The sequence below is a fragment of the Papaver somniferum genome, unplaced genomic scaffold (assembly GCF_003573695.1).
Source record: "Papaver somniferum cultivar HN1 unplaced genomic scaffold, ASM357369v1 unplaced-scaffold_118, whole genome shotgun sequence".
NCBI lineage: Eukaryota > Viridiplantae > Streptophyta > Magnoliopsida > Ranunculales > Papaveraceae > Papaver > Papaver somniferum.
In genome coordinates, this window is record NW_020620825.1 from 12,218,110 (window position 1) to 12,235,620 (window position 17,511).

The 17,511-nt window shown below is 38.0% G+C and overlaps 1 protein-coding gene and 1 pseudogene across 2 annotated transcripts; one reads left to right on the forward strand and one right to left on the reverse strand.

Moving 5' to 3' along the window:
* Positions 1-731: 731 nt before the first annotated feature.
* On the reverse strand, positions 732-4,968 carry LOC113330651 (rac-like GTP-binding protein 6). Of its 2 annotated transcripts, XM_026577476.1 has the most exons (8): positions 4,822-4,968; positions 4,260-4,481; positions 4,020-4,107; positions 3,754-3,863; positions 3,594-3,657; positions 1,541-1,605; positions 1,381-1,446; positions 732-1,279 (listed from the first exon to the last, which is right to left on the reverse strand). In XM_026577476.1, the coding sequence occupies exons 2-8, from the start codon at positions 4,356-4,358 to the stop codon at positions 1,178-1,180; spliced, it is 594 nt and encodes a 197-aa protein (XP_026433261.1). In that variant the 5' UTR covers positions 4,359-4,481; positions 4,822-4,968; the 3' UTR covers positions 732-1,177. The 2 variants fall into 2 exon arrangements, with proteins under 2 accessions (XP_026433261.1, XP_026433260.1); XM_026577475.1 differs by having other exon boundaries at positions 4,260-4,965.
* An 87-nt stretch (positions 4,969-5,055) lies between these two features.
* LOC113330649 lies at positions 5,056-7,481 on the forward strand (annotated as a pseudogene).
* Positions 7,482-17,511: the final 10,030 nt, after the last annotated feature.

Consider the following 17,511-nt stretch of genomic DNA (forward strand, 5'->3'; position numbering starts at 1 on the left):
GGGAAAGTTAAGGTCCACACGACGGATTCTCTTTCGCTTCCAATAAATAAATTGAAGGCAGAGAATGTTGAAGAAGTGGGACCAGTGTTTATTCCAAAAAAAAAAATGTGAGAGGAACTAATCAAATCAAATAGTGGCGTCTCTGTGGGATGGTTCCTAACTTCCTAATGGTTGGTCCATTCAAACAGCAACTTCGTTTCTCATCACAATTCTAGTACTACTTGATGTTTGGACAAGAATAACAATCTTTACATCCATTCGCAAGTGGACACCGTTCTTTCCAGCCGTCCATTAATTGTTATTCTTACCACTATGGGCAAGAGAAACCGAAAGAGGAGCCAAGGAATCCATACATACACCACATGTCCGTTCGCAGTCTGTTCAAAATTCTAAAATGAAAGATATATCTTATCCTGAAGAAAAAGAGAAGGAAAACGATATTATTCCTTCTTAGCCTTGCCTAACTAGAGCAACTCTTTTTTTTCTCCTTCGGGTGAGTATCCTGGAGTCTTGAGTCCATTAGTTTGACAATCCGGGATTCAGGTCCATCAGAAGTAAAAAGAGTGAATCCCAAATTCAGAAAACACAAGTTGCAGGAAACTAAACCAAAACTCAACAACACATTCAACTATACAGACCATAGCCATGATTTTGATTTGTGGAAACACAAACTGATTTAAAAGAAGAAATATACAGATACAGAGGAGTATAATAAACAAAGGAGCCAACCAAAAACCAAACAAAGTCTTCTTGCCAACACATTTTAAACAACAATGTATACAAGATATGTAGAATTTAACACAACCACATGTAGTTTCTTAGTAAGCTGCTTTCCTAGAACACAAATCTAAAACATAAAACGTAAAGAACGAAATGTATTCCATGTTATTACGTAATGTAATGCGTCATCAATTACAGGTCACCAACAAAGACGAAAAAGCAAGAAAACAATGCCACAACCACCTGATTTGATGCCTGCATTTTCCACAATAAGCACTTCCTCTTTTTTTAAGTACCCATCTTCGTTGACGGACACTGCACACTAACAACGCCTGCCTGCTGTTGTTTCCTCAAGGAGGGGAAAATAAAATGACAATGACAGAGTGAAAGACCAGATGGACTATTAGTTGGTTATTCTTTTTTCAATTTTTCCTTCCACAGTTTTTTTTCCTTTCAATCACAAAATGGAGCAGCCTCCCTTTTGCGCTTTCTTCTTCTTCTTTTGCTTCGGTGGCTGGAGCACCACCTTAATTGCTGCATCGAAGACTGCCTTGACATTCTGCAAAAAACAAGACCCATAAAAGTATAAGAGTCTGCATTACTCATTCACCCCTGTCCTAACCGAAATCCCAGGTAGATGTAATAAAGAACAGATTTTACCTGTTGTGTCTTAGAACTACACTCAATATAGTAAGGAGCTCCAATCACCTTCTTTAACTCCTCTCCCTTCAACAAATAATGAAAAAAGCAGCTGAGAAATAAGGCCTTCCTGTAAGTCTCTTTTGAGATGAACCACACATCAAAACAATAAAAGGTTTACCTGAGCTGTAGTAATAGGGACAGCACCAGGGTGGTCAACAAAGAATTGTTTATCATCCCGGAGATCTACATGCCACAAATACAACAATTAAAAACACATTAACATATCTTTCTCAAACACATCCGAATCTGACAACACTTGACTCTGTTTCAAATTCCAAATGTAATTGACCAACTAGGGAAAAGGAGAAATCATGATTTCCAGAGAGAAGATTGACAAGCAACTAAACCAGGGGAAAAACATCAAGAACATTAAGAAAAACAATCTGGCGGAAATAGCTTATACAAGCAAAAGAGACCACAGAATGAAACAGCATAACCAGAAGATCTAACAACCCAAAAGGTGGGGCAGTGGGAATACCCACAAAGGCTAGATTTTAACATGTACAGTAGCAACTGATTGATATAAGAGAGGCATCAGCTAGTAACTAGCATGGAAGAATGACCACCAGGATATATCTCAATTCCAGGACAGGGCTGCGCATCCAAACCTTGAATAAAATCCTCAAATTCAACCAAACTAGTGAACAAAAACAGTTTTTCAGTAATAGCACAGTTATATCCTATGTTATCGATTGATATGTCAATACCAAAAGAAGTATTACTTATTAATTACCCACCCAGTCTCATCAGTCGCCATAAGAGCATAAAGGCTTCCACAAATCAAACTGGGTTATTTGGCGGCAAGGATTAAAGGGATCACAGTGAAATGATATATCATCTAACATAAATTTAACGCCCATATCAAAATGGTATTGACATTTAGTGCAAAAGAGTTCTCTGGACCCAGGGGGTACAGAGATCATCATATATTCAACCTTATGGACTTGCCAAGAAGCATGCCATGATGCTCATACGTTCATATTATCAATTTTAAGATCCATGGCAATTTCGTTTCCCAAAGGATTTCAGTCTCTTGATTTTACCATATTGCTTAGGCTGTATCGGACTATGTTGTTTGGGGCAAGGTGTAAGACATTGCTCGGGGTTTAAACACAAGGCCCAAGACTTAGATATAATAATACTCCAAATATTAGCAAATTATCATAAACAGATAAGGTAGAAGTCTATATTTTGTTTTAACTTATAATGAAGTCCTTATAAGTTGAAATTATGGATTGTGAATCCTACGGCACACAAACAACGTCCAGGTTAAAAGCAACACCGACGCTCTTGATTGTCGCCTCTCTGAGGAGACGTCCCGGGACTTCATTTTTTTTAAGTGGTAGTCTTTTCCAAGGGCATGGCGCTAAAAAGAAAAATACTACCACTTGGGAGTCGTGGCGTAGCTTCTAGCAGATGGGCACAATTCATTTCTATTTTAATACTATGGATGGGATCTAAGCTTCAGTGACAAAGCTCAAAAAGTGTGCCACTGCTACTTTGCTTTGCCATTCCCCACTAGGCTGAATGCATGGCAAAAGGAAGGATGAGAACGGTTATGTTTGATAGATAGTTTTAATGATAATTATGAGATGATGATCAACATAGCAAAAGGGGTTTCATGAATTTGAGAAAATGGGTTATCAGTACCTGCCCGGATAAGAGCATTAAGAACACTAACACTAACAGCAATAACAATAATAGCACTCTACTAAAGAAGCGAGAACATAGCCATACCATTCAATCTTTTACGCAGTAACTTATATTGGCCTACCAAAATTTCTCTTCATTGGGCTGCAAAGACATGTACTTAGCAAACAGTTATATTTATACAAAAAAGGTTTGGCCCCACTGGATGCAGTTTCTGTGCACACACACACACACACATATTTATTGATCCAAAGTTTATAAGGTGTTCTTTAGCATCTAATTAATAAACTGCTGGAAATGATTAGATCACTATGGACATCAGAAACACCATGCTCCATGTGGATACATTCAACATTATGAGATATCAATGTGTTGGTTAAGTTTGAAACGCCATAATCTCAACAAATAACAAAAACAAAAAATAAAACACCCAGCTAATAAATAGCGTCAAATAGTTGATGGATAAGAGGGGCAATCAAGGATATGACATGGAAAAGAGAAGGGGCAAACAATGAACTTACCAAGCTTTGTTCCCACAAGAATAATTGGAACACCAGGTGCATAATGCCTTAGTTCAGGAATCCACTGGAAAATTAGAACCCAAAAGATAAAGGACGGATTAGAAATATTCCAAAACCAAATCTACTAATTTAAATAAGTTGGAGTGAACAATTTTCACACCTTCTTGGCAACATTTTCATAGCTAGCCTTGCTAATGAGAGAGAATGCCAACAGGAAAACATCTGCACCTCGATAACTCAGAGGTCTTAATCTATTGTAATCCTCCTGACCTGTCAAATAAATTAAAAACTCGAATAATTGCCACCGAATTGTATCGAATTGTATCGAATAATTGCCACCGAATTGTATCGATCATATTGATCATTTGATTGTACGACATATGTTGTAAATGAAAAACTAAAATTAAATTTGTGTCATTTGGTTACCAGCAGTATCCCATAATCCAAGGTTAACAGTATTTCCATCGACAACCACATTTGCACTGAAATTGTCAAAAACAGTCGGCACATAATCCTGTCACCAGGAGGCACAGATGAGTATCACATCACATGATAAAGGGGGAAATAAGCTGGCTGCTAATACACAAACATTCATGAAAACCCCAAAATAAAATCAAAATGATCCTAAAATCAAAATGAAAACTGTGATGAAAAATAAAAACAAACCGTGGGAAATGTGTTGCTGGTATAGGAAATCAACATGCAAGTTTTACCGACAGCACCATCTCCGACAGTGACGCACTTTATAAACCTAGAAGCACTCATTTCTCCTCCCCGCTAAGAGGACCTGATCGCCCTCTTTCTATATTCTTCTTCTTCTTCCTTTAGTTTCTGTTTTTGGCCCTTGTTTTTTCCTGTTTCTTTCTTCTTGAATTTCAAATTACAAATCTAAGAAGAAGAAGGATACCATAATAATAATAATAATAAAAATAATAATTTCTGTTTTACGGAAACAAACAAAACAATTTCTAGATTTGGAAGAGAAATGAAAAACTCATCAGCAAAACAGAAAGAAACCCTAACCCTAGAATGAAAAATGAGAAATGTGTAGAGAAGAGAAGAGAGATCAAAAAAAATGAGAGAGAGGTCTAAGAGAGAGAACGAAAGACAGCTTAAAAGGGCGTGAATAAATGCGGATGAAGCGTTCTCTCTCTCTCTCTTCAAAACAACAACCAAAAGAAGAGAAGAAAGACAGCTATTTCATTTCCTATTTTTGCTTCCTTATTACCTTCTGTCTGTCTTTCCCTTCTTCTTCTTCTTCTTCTTCTTCTTCTTCTTCTTCTTCTTCTTCTCTCTCCCAAAAATAAAGAATGAACCCCAAAATCAATGCCCTGAATTTTTGTTGTACAACAAACTCAAAGACAAACCCACCACATTCTCTCTACCAATCCATCCATCGATTCTTTATAATTGGAATTCATTTATTTATTATTATTATTATAAAACATAAATATCAAAATATGTATTTCCGTTTAATACGTTTAACCGCTTTAATTCTCCCGTTTTTCAAGGACCCTTTCCAATACTACCAAAAAAATTAAACGGAAAAAAAATAAACCAAGTAATAGAAAGGTCGTACGTACGTTTTCCTTCTCCCCTTCCCCCTCTTTCTTCTTCTTCTTATCGGTTTCTATTGAATTTTCCTCCTCTTCTACATCTCTGTCAGATTCTTAGTTTCATATTCTCTCTCGGTGTTAATCTGTTTCCCTTTGTTTCTCAATTGGCTCCTAATCCGGTGGGCAGCCATGGGAGACATCGTGAAGCAGATCCTAGCCAGACCAATTCAAGTGGCTGATCAAGTCACCAAATGGGCAGACGATGTTCAATCATTCAAACAGGAATGTGCAGAACTTAAATCGAAAACTGAAAAATTAGCCGGACTTCTAAGACAAGCAGCTCGAGCCAGCTCCGACTTATACGAACGTCCAACACGACGTATCATCGACGATACCGAACAAGTCCTCGATAAAGCATATCTCCTTGTTGAAAAATGCAGAGCAAATGGGATGAAACGTCTCTTTACGATTATCCCTGCGAATTCGTTCAAGAAGATGTCTGCTAATCTGGAGAATTCAATTGGAGATGTTTCTTGGCTTCTCCGTGTCTCTGCTTCAGGCGATGATCGAGACGATGAATACCTTGGTCTTCCTCCTATTGCTGCAAATGAACCCATACTCTGTTTAATCTGGGAACAAATTGCAACCCTCTATGAAGGATCTCTTGATGATCGGTCCGATGCTGCTGCTTCTCTTGTTTCTCTTGCTCGTGATAACGATAGGTACGGGAAATTGATTATTGAAGGTGGTGTTGGTCCGTTACTGAAATTGGTTAAAGAAGGTCGTTTGGAAGGTCAGGAAAATGCTGCGAGGGCGATCGGGTTACTCGGTCGTGACCCTGAGAGCGTCGAGCATATGATTCATGCTGGTGTTTGTTCTGTGTTCGCTAAGATTCTCAAAGAAGGACCTATGAAAGTTCAGTCGATGGTGGCTTGGGCTGTTTCTGAGCTTGCAGCTAATCATCCTAAATGCCAAGATCATTTTGCGCAGAACAATATAATTCGTTTACTCGTGAGTCATCTCGCGTTCGAGACGGTTCAAGAACATAGTAAGTATGCTATTACTAGTAATCACAAATCCATTCATTCACTTGTAATGGCAAATAATGACAATGCTGGAAACAACGTCAGTAATAACAACAAGGGACATGAAGACGAAGAAAAGACGATCGCACATCCTATGGGGAACCAAAATCCTAACCAAATGCAGAATGTGGTTGCTGATACCATGGCTAACAACATAATTTCTAAATCTAATAGCAAACCATCAGCTCATGGTCCCCAAAGCAAGCCACCGAATCCACACCACCACACCAAGAGCAACCCAATCCCAAAACATACCCACCAGCAAAATATTAATTTAGCTGGAACTAGCATTAAAGGGAGGGAATTCGAAGACCCTGTTACAAAAGCCACCATGAAGGCAATGGCTGCTAAAGCCCTTTGGCATCTTGCTAAAGGTAATTCCGCGATATGCAAAAGCATTTGTGAATCAAGATCACTTCTATGTTTTGCTGTTCTTCTTGAGAAGGGAGTGGATGATGTTCAATACAATTCTGCAATGGCATTGATGGAAATTGCTGGGGTGGCTGAATATGATACTGATCTTCGGGCGGTCTGCATTTAAACCCAATTCGCCTGCTGCAAAGGCTGTATTTGATCAACTACTGAGAATTATTCAAGAGGCTGATTCGGATCTTCTAATCCCTTGTATGAGAGCAATGGGGAATTTGGCGAGAACATTTAGAGCAACAGAGACAAGGATCATTGGGCCATTGGTAAAGTTACTCGATGAGAGAGAAGCAGATGTTTCTCGGGAAGCTGCAATCGCGTTGTCAAAGTTCGCTTGCTCGGAGAATTACCTCCACATGGATCACTCAAAGGCCATTATAAATGCATGAGGAGCAAAGCACTTGATACAGCTAGTATACTTCGGGGAACAAATGGTTCAAATACCCTCATTGATTCTACTATGTTACATCGCTCTGTCTGTTCCAGACAATGAGGCGCTCGCACAAGCAGAAGTACTAACAGTTCTTGAATGGTCATCTAAGCAAGGGTATATGATACAAGACGCTACTGTAGAAACTCTATTGCCTGAGGCCAAAGGTAGGTTAGAACTCTATCAATCTAGAGGTTCAAGGGGATTCCATTGATCCAAAATTGACACAACCAAATCCTGGTTAAAAAATTACACGATTCCTTTGTATAGATTTTTTTTTTCTTTTTGTAATTTATAATTTACTTTTGGTTAAACCCCTTATGGTTTTCAAATGTAGTGTACATACAGCTAGTATAAAAAAGAAGTCACTCAAACAAACCATATTACCCAACTTTGTGTTCTACACTTTTTTTTATCTTTTTTGTGTTGTTGGTGGTGTTTTAGTTATTTATTGATACCGCCTAGTTTTTCTATCTCTTGGATTGGTTCCCTTGTGAATGATTTGTTTCTCAATATTCTTTTGAACCATAGCACCTTGTTAACATTGTTAGGGTGAGTGATCCACTGGGATAACCAAACCATCACCTTATTATTGGATAACTTAATAACCAGAACTCGTGGTTTGATTGTTAAGGATAACGTATAGCCGCTCCGCTGTGTTATAGCTGCTGCCATGTCTAATTGAAGAACTTCTATTCATGCATTCCCACGTCTGCTAGTAGCTCATTCCCACGTCTATTGTTAGTTCAATCCCACAGATACTATATTCTTTGTTGAGCACTTGGCAACATCTTTCATTTTCTAATAATTTTCCTTTAGAACTTTTGAGCTATGATCTGTTTTACAAAGAGAAATAACTTTGCGGTAATTTGCGATACCTTTGCGATATCTCCCCGTGAAGGTCGGTAATTTGCGTTGCCTCCCCTACAGAAATAAAATTAGTAAAATCTTTTCTCGTCAATAACCCCATCTATTCCAAGTTAGCTGACTCAGCACTAACTTACACATGTTTTTTATTTTGGGAGTAATTTGCCTTACCTCCCCTGTAAAGATTAGTAATTTGCATTACCTCCCCCTGTAAAGATTGGTAATTTGCATTACCTCACAAAAAACCACGTGTAAGTTAGTACTGAGTCACCTAACTTGCAATAGACAGAATTATTGACGAGAGAAGGTTTTGCTAATTTTATTTTTGTAGGGGAGGTAATGCAAATTACCAATCTTTACAGGGGAGGTAACGCAAATTATCCCAATAACTTTACTCTTTTTCTTTTTGGGTTACCGGGAGTGATGTATATATGATCTGTTCTCTACTTTAGAGCAGTTCCTATGGCAATGGCCAAACTCAAATATTTGTTCAGCCACGTGGATAGCCAAACTGGGTTTTCCACTATGGTAAAGCGTAGGGGGTTGGACCACCAGGCGCGCGACCGGAAGACAGACTCGGGAGTAGATCTGACGCGGGCATTCGGTATTCTAACCCGGGTGTTAGACACAAAGTCTCTAACGGTCGACTCTCTAACGCCTATATTTCCAAAGGTCGAATATGAACCCTATAAATTCGTTCTATTGATTTCATTTTCAGTCACACCACTTCCATTTCCTTCTTCTAAAACTCTTCTAAATCAAAAAATTCTAATACAATATGAACATAGCGAGAAGAGCGATGAATAGTATAAAGAAGAAAAGAGATCGAAAAAATGAATCGACATTGTTGCCTCACACAGGTGTAGATTTTTCTCAAAATCGAGAAGAAGAGTTTGCTAACCCAAATATAGTTGTTGATCCATTATTAGTCCCAGGTCATGTGTCGGGGCATGATGAACGATCTGAAGATTATCATATCACGAGGGGTGGATTTTCAGAATTAAATGTTGTTTATGTTGGTCTACCGGCTGCAGTCCGAGAAAGGGTTGACAGATATCCTTGGCGTGCGCTTTATAGAATAAAGCCTAGAAAACAGAACACAAAAAATTCTGAAAACAGTGGTAGAAAGGTGGTGGATGACGACGCACACATTCCATTTTATGGATTTCGAAATTGGTAAGTTTTTTTAATTTAACTTAAATTAAATTTTTTAAATAATTATTAAATAATCAAAAGAATTAATCATAGTTGATATTATACTTGTAATAGAAATTACACCCCTTGATTTGTATTTCATTTGTGGGATCCGAAGTGGAATGGGAGACCCGCCGCCATTCAAACAAGACGAATGGATCTCAAATAGTAAATGGGAGATGCGTTGTCCCTCGTTTGTGAAATCAGATATCCCTCGTAATGATTTGAAAGGAGGTGGGATTAGATGTGCGGCTTTGAAGATTTTCCTAACCAAACCCAGAAACTCAGAACATGTAGATGACTATCCTGAACTCAAAAGGATATTTATCTTATGGGTACTGGGTCAGGCATTCTTTCCAAACTCAACTTTCGTTGCTCATATTGGTTGGCTTGAAGCGTTAGAAGATCTCGACAAAGCACCAGATTATGACTGGGATCTGCAATTTTAGCAGAATTGTATTGTGCGCTGGATAAAGCGTCCATGGGCGACGGAAACTTCACTGGTTTCTGGAGCATCATAGAGGTAAATATCAAAATTATTATTTTAAATTTATTGTTATTACTAAATACTGAATTTATGGAGTAATTTGCAGTATTGGTGGGATACCTACTTCCGTGATGGTAAACCAATCCTAAAATATGGGACAGTTAGATTTTCAATGTTGGGCATGTATATGAAGACCAACATGGAGAAGAACATTGGCAGCGACGTCTTTGGTTCCAGTTTTGTGCAGAGGTTACAACAGATGACTCGGAGCCACAACAACGTAGTTGTTTACCCTTACATTGATTTACCTCAGTATAATGATGATGGTGGAGCAAGAATTCTAGATTATTCTATGCGTAGAGTTGTTTTTTACATTCCGGAATCACAAAGAGAAGTTTGGTATATGGGAGAAAGAGTGCAGTACCAAATACAAGGTATATTTGCAATTGCAATTAACCCGCTACAACAGATGCAAACCTCTGCATCAGATTTTTATCGGCTGAGAATAACCGGTTTGGAGAGGTATGAACTAAATACAAAGTTGAATATTAGTGAAGCGCAATATGTCAACTAGTACCAGTCAATTACGAAGCATGCGATTGGGACACAGAACATGCACGTCTATGGGGTTGATTTACCAGGGTTATCCGACATATCCCATAATCCAAATATCGTTCCTAACCAATCACCTCCAGAAGAGCCAAGCTTTATGATTTATCCCAGGATGGGTGCAAGTTCTTCATCATCCTCGTCAAATATGCCCGAAATTCTTTGGGAGCTGCAAAGTATTACCTCAAAAGGTGAGCCAACCACGATCTCCATTGTTTCTCAAGGTATGGACCGTGATTATCCTTACGACAATGTCACTGCCAGTGAGGAAGGGTTGCGGATTCGAATCAACGATTTTCATTGGCGGAATCGGAAAGTAGAGGCGATGCACTTGGAACAAATACGAAAATGGCAGACAAACACAATGTTTGGATTGACTTCATCTCCAACTCCAACTGAAAATGATGATGGGCGGCGGTCACATACTTCCAATTCTACCAGGAGCAACAGATCATTGCACGAAAGTGAAGAAACTGACAGATCATGGCATGAAAGTGAAGAAACAGTGGTGCGAGAAACACAACACAATGTGGCACCACAAATTGTGCTTGTATCTCAACCTCAGTTATATTGGCTTGAACCTAGGCGCATTGCATCATCATTCTCTCCCTACAACCCAAATGTGCCCTACAACCCAAATGAATGCTACACACTAACACCACCAAAACAACAAACCTCTTATATGCTTGGAAGACCAAGTACACAGAGTGCTTTCCAATCACCTAATTTTGTTCAGCCAGGTCAATCGCCTAATTTTGTTCAGCCAGGTCTATCAGGTCTATCCCCAGGTCTATCAACATTTGGAAATTTACATACTGTGTTGGCTTTGGCTGATTTCCCAGGTCTATCCCCAGGACTTTCTAAATTATTGGCTCCAGAAAATAACAATAAGGGAGCTAGAGATGAGCGACGTTAGAGAGATTAATGTAATGTAATTTTTAATTCTGCTATATTTGTAGTTTTAGTTTTAAAAGTACGACAATCTTAATTAAATAAAATTACATATGTTTAAAAGTAAGTGTTTTACATTGCCTTCACTAAATTACTGATAGACACATTTTTGTGACTGAATTGTCCTCAATTTTCAGTATTGTTGGTACTCGATTTTCTACTTATTATGGTGTTTTATGTCTTTGTAAGTATTTTTGGAAAATAAACATTTTTGGAAAATACGGCTCGAGAAGTTGATAAAGGCACCCGGAGGACACCTACTATTCGAATAGATAAGGGGAAACTCAATTACTAAGGGGAACCCAGATGATATTCACACCCCAACTGTTGGATAAGGGCTGACCTTCCTCTTCGTTTGAATTTCCTGTTTTGGCGGGAAATTGTGTTCATCACTAGCAGATATTAGGGTTTATGTTTTGGAGGTGATTTAAGCAGACTCAATGGCTGAAATTGCTTGTGACGACTTGATTAAGATCAACAGGAAGGGTATGATCAATGGATTGGATTAGATTTGGCCGGAGTTTCAGATTGAAGAAATCAGGGACTTGCGTGTTTCTTAAAAACCCGACTTTGCTTTTTTCGTTTTGGATGACTTCTAAGGAGATTAAAACTCTACTATCGATCGGATTGGTCCTATTGCAGATAAACAGGACTGGTAAGTCCATCAAAATTGAATAAATTGAGCCGCAACATGGACTTGAAGTCAAACAGGGGAGTACGTGTGCAGATAAGATAATCACAGAATTTCAGTTTGTTTAGACATGTGCTACTCGTGTTTGGATAGAGTTTGGTCGCTGAGGAAACATGAAAGAGTTAATTTGGGAAGATTCAGCACTGGTTGACAGCGTGGGAAGAGAAGAAATGGAAGAAAATATCCGGAGAATAATTTTCTTTACTGCCGAGTAAGAGAAGATTTCTGGGAGTGATTGGGAGAGATTTTGTTGCGCTGTTATGTATAAAAGGGGAAGTACGAGTCTCATAAGGGAAATGGAGAGTTAGGGGTGAGAATAGAGGTGATTGGTAAACTGCAGGGTCGTTTCTGCTGCTGCTGCACCTCGAGAACACGAAGAACATAAGACCGCAAAGATTTGTCGTTCTTCTACAGTGTCAACAACACAGAACTGGAGTGTCGTATTGCTACAATGACAGTGACATTTCATATTTATCGTACACTGTAACAGTGGGTTTGTAACGCTTGTTATGTGCTGCAAATTCCTAGTTTATTTGATATCTCTCCTTTTCATCATTTGTAAGCACCTTTGAGCAATAAAATCATATTTTGGGTGTGTTTTCATCATGAGAAGCTAGGCCCCAACACTGGGACGACGAAGGAAACCAAATTTCATTAATGCATTCTATTAATTCTTTTTTTGACTAATTGCACAGTTATTTAATTGGATTATGATTATCATTGAATAGTTGTCATTTCAATTGATGGGTTATGCTTGCTTAAATGTTTTGATATCCCATATTTTAGATTTACAACCATTACTTTCGAAATCTACTCAAGGAAATGAATTAGAGTCAATGAAACTTTATATTATGAGTTGTTATTGTTTAGAATTGGTATTTGAACTGCATGAAATTGAAGTTTGGTGGAATCCTGAGTCTCTGTCATCTCTTCATCCTGTGACAATTTTTGTACATATATTTTTCTTTTATTTTTGTTTATTAATTCTTAAAAATCAATCTCATCAAATTCGAGTGAACGACAACTCTATTTACCACTATAAAATTCGATCATTTTTTGGCGCCGTCGACGTGGACTTGTGTATAGATTTGTTTTTAGGTTTTATTTTTATTATTTTTGTTCTTTTTTACGCCTTTTGGTATTTCTTGTTTGTTTTCAGATTTGGAGCTGAGCTAAAGAAAAAGGGAGAAAGTGCTGAAAACAAAAGCGAAGCCAAAGAAGGAAAGAAAAGAGGAATCCAAAAGGAGTGAAGAAGAAGATTTTTGTATATGGATATTTTATTTTGTTTTATTTTTAGAAACTGTAATTAGGATTTTATTGCTGTATTTTTTTTTCTTCTTTTTATTTTTTGACATTGGACACTATTATTTTTAAAAACCCTAAGGAGGGTTCATTTGAATAAAACTGTTGCAGGAAAGGACGACGGTTACGATACCGTCTCGGCCCCTCGGGTTCGTACACTGACATTGGAGTTGGTGGCCTGAGTCGACTTCAACGGTTCATCGCCCGTGTGGTACGGGAGGTAAGTCTCTATCCACCCACGAATCCCCTGTCAGTGGGTTTATTTTGTGTTGAGAATATCGAACTGGTATTACAATAGCCAATATAGCGAATATCCGACTGATTTTCAAAATGGACATTACTTTGACCATAGTGTGAATAGTGGTTGGGAATGCCAACCTTTTGAAGATTATGGATCAAACCATGGTGAGCCCAATTACTATTCACATGAATACCGGTCATACGAGCAAAATTCCTATAATTCCTTTTCTCTAGATGAGGCACGTAAGATAATTGAGTCAACGCGTAAGTTACATGAGTCGACACATAAGTCACCGGACACATATGACTTAGTTATAGACAAAAGAACTATAACAATGAGTGAACCTTCTTTAGAAGATAACCTCAGGAAGTTATCTAAGTCAACATGTAAGTTAACTGAGTCAACACGTGAGTTTGCTGAGTCAACACATGGGCTTGAGTTAGAGACGGAAGAAAGAATTGCTCGAATTACACTGAATTGCCAATACATTGCTTTAAAAATCAACATTGAAAGTGAGGAAATTTTTTATTTACATAATCAAGATGACAAGGATAGAATTGGACGCAATACTTTAGATGGGGTTCAACCATTTTTCATGTTATTATGATTATGATGAGGATAGTGTTGATGAAGAATCTGAAATATTTAGGAATAGTGATCAGGAATTTGTTATTCCAACTGAGCTTCATAATGATATCATTATTTCTAGTTCAAATCCAAATAATTTTAATAATTATTCACCTATTCAAAAGGACGAGGATTTGACTAAAGATAAGACTTCCTTGATGATGTAGTATTTCCTTTTGATTACGAAGGCGATGATAGTTTAGAGGAGCATGTTTATCCTGAGAATATTGTTTTCGAGTCTAGCGATTTAGAAACATTAGTCTTAGAAAAACAAAATGAAATCGTAGAGATGAGTGAGGATGTACCTGACTTAGAAGAATCAATTGACCATTTTCAGGAATCTCATGACCTTGAAACTAGGGAAGTTGTGAATAGTCTTTATAGAGACACTGAAAACTCTAAGTTTGGGGGTGATTTTTATTCTCCATGTGATTTAAATCTTACAAAGGTACCTCACTTGGAACTTAACATATATGCCTCAACCATTTTACAAGATTATCTTCATACACGTTTTCCTGAACCTAATGATGTCCAGAAAGAATTTCAGTTGTTAGAAACCCATCCTCTGGTTGATGTGGTTAACCCAGGCTACGATACCTCGATTGACTTTGTTTTCCCACCAAAAACTTTTTCTCCAATTGTGGGAACTTATGAAATTCAAATGTGTCAGATATTAAGTTTCGACACTAAACCCAATTACTTTAGGAGATTAGGGTCGACATATTTGTTTAAGGAAGACCACCATTCTCTTTGTGGTCAGTTGTGTAAGTCAAATTTGATTGACTTTAAGGATCCGCAATTATTTAGGTTATTGTTATGTGCTTCTAAGTTTTTATTTGAGTTTTTCCAGACTCGAGAACCTGGACATTCGGATCTAACTTTTGAGGAAATGCAACCCAGGAAAATATGTTATCTAGACCCAGTTATAGAACCTGAACCTGAACCACGGCTAGATGTAGTTGTCTTAAACAGGAAACTATACAAGGGTGTGCTTTATTTGTTAACTTTCTTGGTATGGTGCGGATTCATTTTACTTGTGATAGCTCTATTTGGTTTTGGTGATTCCCAGTTATTCCGTCTATTACTTTATGATTCTATAAGGTGACTAATCCTTTCTTAGTCTGGATGAAGACTTTAAACTTAGCACTTCTTGGGAGGTAACCCATGCTCTTGCAACACGGTAATATCTTTCCTTAACTCTTTTTCTTCAAGTGGTAACAGTTTCTCCTTGTTCATACTTTTAATTTTATCTTTAGCACATTGAGGACAATGTTAGATTTAAGTTTGGGGGCATGGGAGAAACTTTTAGTTGCAATGAATAAACTCCAGAGCCTAGAAATTTATGCTTATTAAGGTTGGAACTAACCAATCTAAGTGGATGGGAACATCTTGGTTGTAGGAGTTGAGGAACCAATCTGATTAGATGGAAACATCTAAAGAGTCTATTCATAAAAGCACAGAGCTCGGATATTAGAATTAAAAAAAACATGGTAGTTTCGCCATATCTCGTTGAATCCTAATCCCTTCTGTTTTTATTTCTTAAGTGATTTGGTGGGGGACACGATTCAAGTTGTTACCATTGCTAGGTGAAATAGAGTGATTGAGATATTAAAAAAATAAATAAATAAATGAGACCATACCATCAAACCAACCGGAATAAATTCAATAAAGTCGACCACTGGTCCCCTTGTATATGCCAGTTGTGTTGACTTAGAGTTAGGTTTATCGACCACTGGTCCCCGTTGTGTTGATATTAGTCAGACCGGTATCTCAGTCCATTAGGATAGGTTCATCTTGTCAGAGGCCTTCAGACAGATATGGGAAACACCGTTCACTTCAAACCATCGATTTTTTCTCTTTATCCATCTTCTTAATCTTTCCATATGATTGGTTGACTCCGGTTATGATGTCCAAAAACTATCTGAGTAGAGCTCTGTCACTTATATATGAATTTTAGTATGCTGAGTGAAAACTCGTGTACAACAATTGGAATTTCGCATCAGGGTACTTCCTCTTGTAGTCAATGATTGTATGCCAACCAAGGAGGTCCATTAGTGCTATCCAAGGTTCTGCATGAGTAGCTGGGGTTTGGAGTATGAGGTTTTGTGGGTACACCTATGGTAAACCCTCCCGAGACTATAACTCGGTCACTAGGTCCACCTAGTGAGTTTGGGTTTCTTTTTCTAGATTAGATTTGCTCGAGGACTAGCAAATAATAAGTTTGGGGGTATTTGATAGACACATTTTTGTGACTGAATTGTCCTCAATTTTCAGTATTGTTGGTACTCGATTTTCTACTTATTATGTTGTTTTATGTGTTTGTAGGTATTTTTGGAAAATAAACATTTTTGGAAAATACGGCTCGAAAAGTTGATAGAGGCACCCGGAGGACACCTACTATTCGAACCCCAATTTTGTATAAGGGGCAACTCAATTACTAAGGGGCAACCAGATGATATTCACACCCCAACTGTTGGATAAGGGCTGACCTTCCTCTTCGTTTGAATTTCCTGTTTTGGCGGGAAATTGTGTTGATATTAGGGTTTGTGTTTTGGAGGTGATTTAAGCAGACTCAATGGATGAAATTGCTTGTGACGACTTGATTAAGATCAACAGGCAGGGTATGATCAATGGATTGGATTAGATTTGGCCGGAGTTTCGGATTGAAGAAATCAGGGACTTGCGTGTTTCTTAAAAACCCAACTTTTTTGTTTTGTTTTTGGATGACTTCTAGGGAGATTAAAACTCTACTATCGATCGGATTTGGCCTATTGCAGATAAACAGGACTGGTAAGTCCATCAGAATTAAAGAAATTGAGTCGCAACATGGACTTGAAGTCAAACAGGGGAGTACGTGTGCATATAAGACAATCACGGAATTTCAGTTTGTTTAGACGTGTGTTACTCGTGTTTGGATAGAGTTTGGTCGCTGAGGAAACATGAAAGGGTTAATTTGGGAAGATTCAGCACTGGTTGACAGCATGGGAAGAGAAGAAAGGGAACAAAATATCCGGAGAATAATTTTCTTTAGTGCCGAGTAAGAGAAGATTTCTGGGAGTGATTGAGAGAGATTTTGTTGCGTTGTTATGTATAAAAGGGGAAGTACGAGTCTCATAAGGGAAATGGAGAGTTAGGGATGAGAATAGAAGTGATTGGTGAGCTGCAGGGTCGTTTCTGCTGCTGCTGCACCTCAAGAACACGAAGAACATAAGACCGTAGAGATCTGTCGTTCTTCTACAGTGTCAACAACACAGAACTGGAGTGTCGTATTGCTACAGTGACAGTGACATTTCATATTTATCGTACACTGTAACAGTGGGTTTGTAACGCTTGATCTGTGCTGCAAATTCCTGGTTTATTTGATATCTCTCCTTTTCATCATTTGTAAGCACCTTTGAGCAATAAAATCATATTTTGAGTGTGTTTTCATCATGAGAAGCTATGCCCCAACA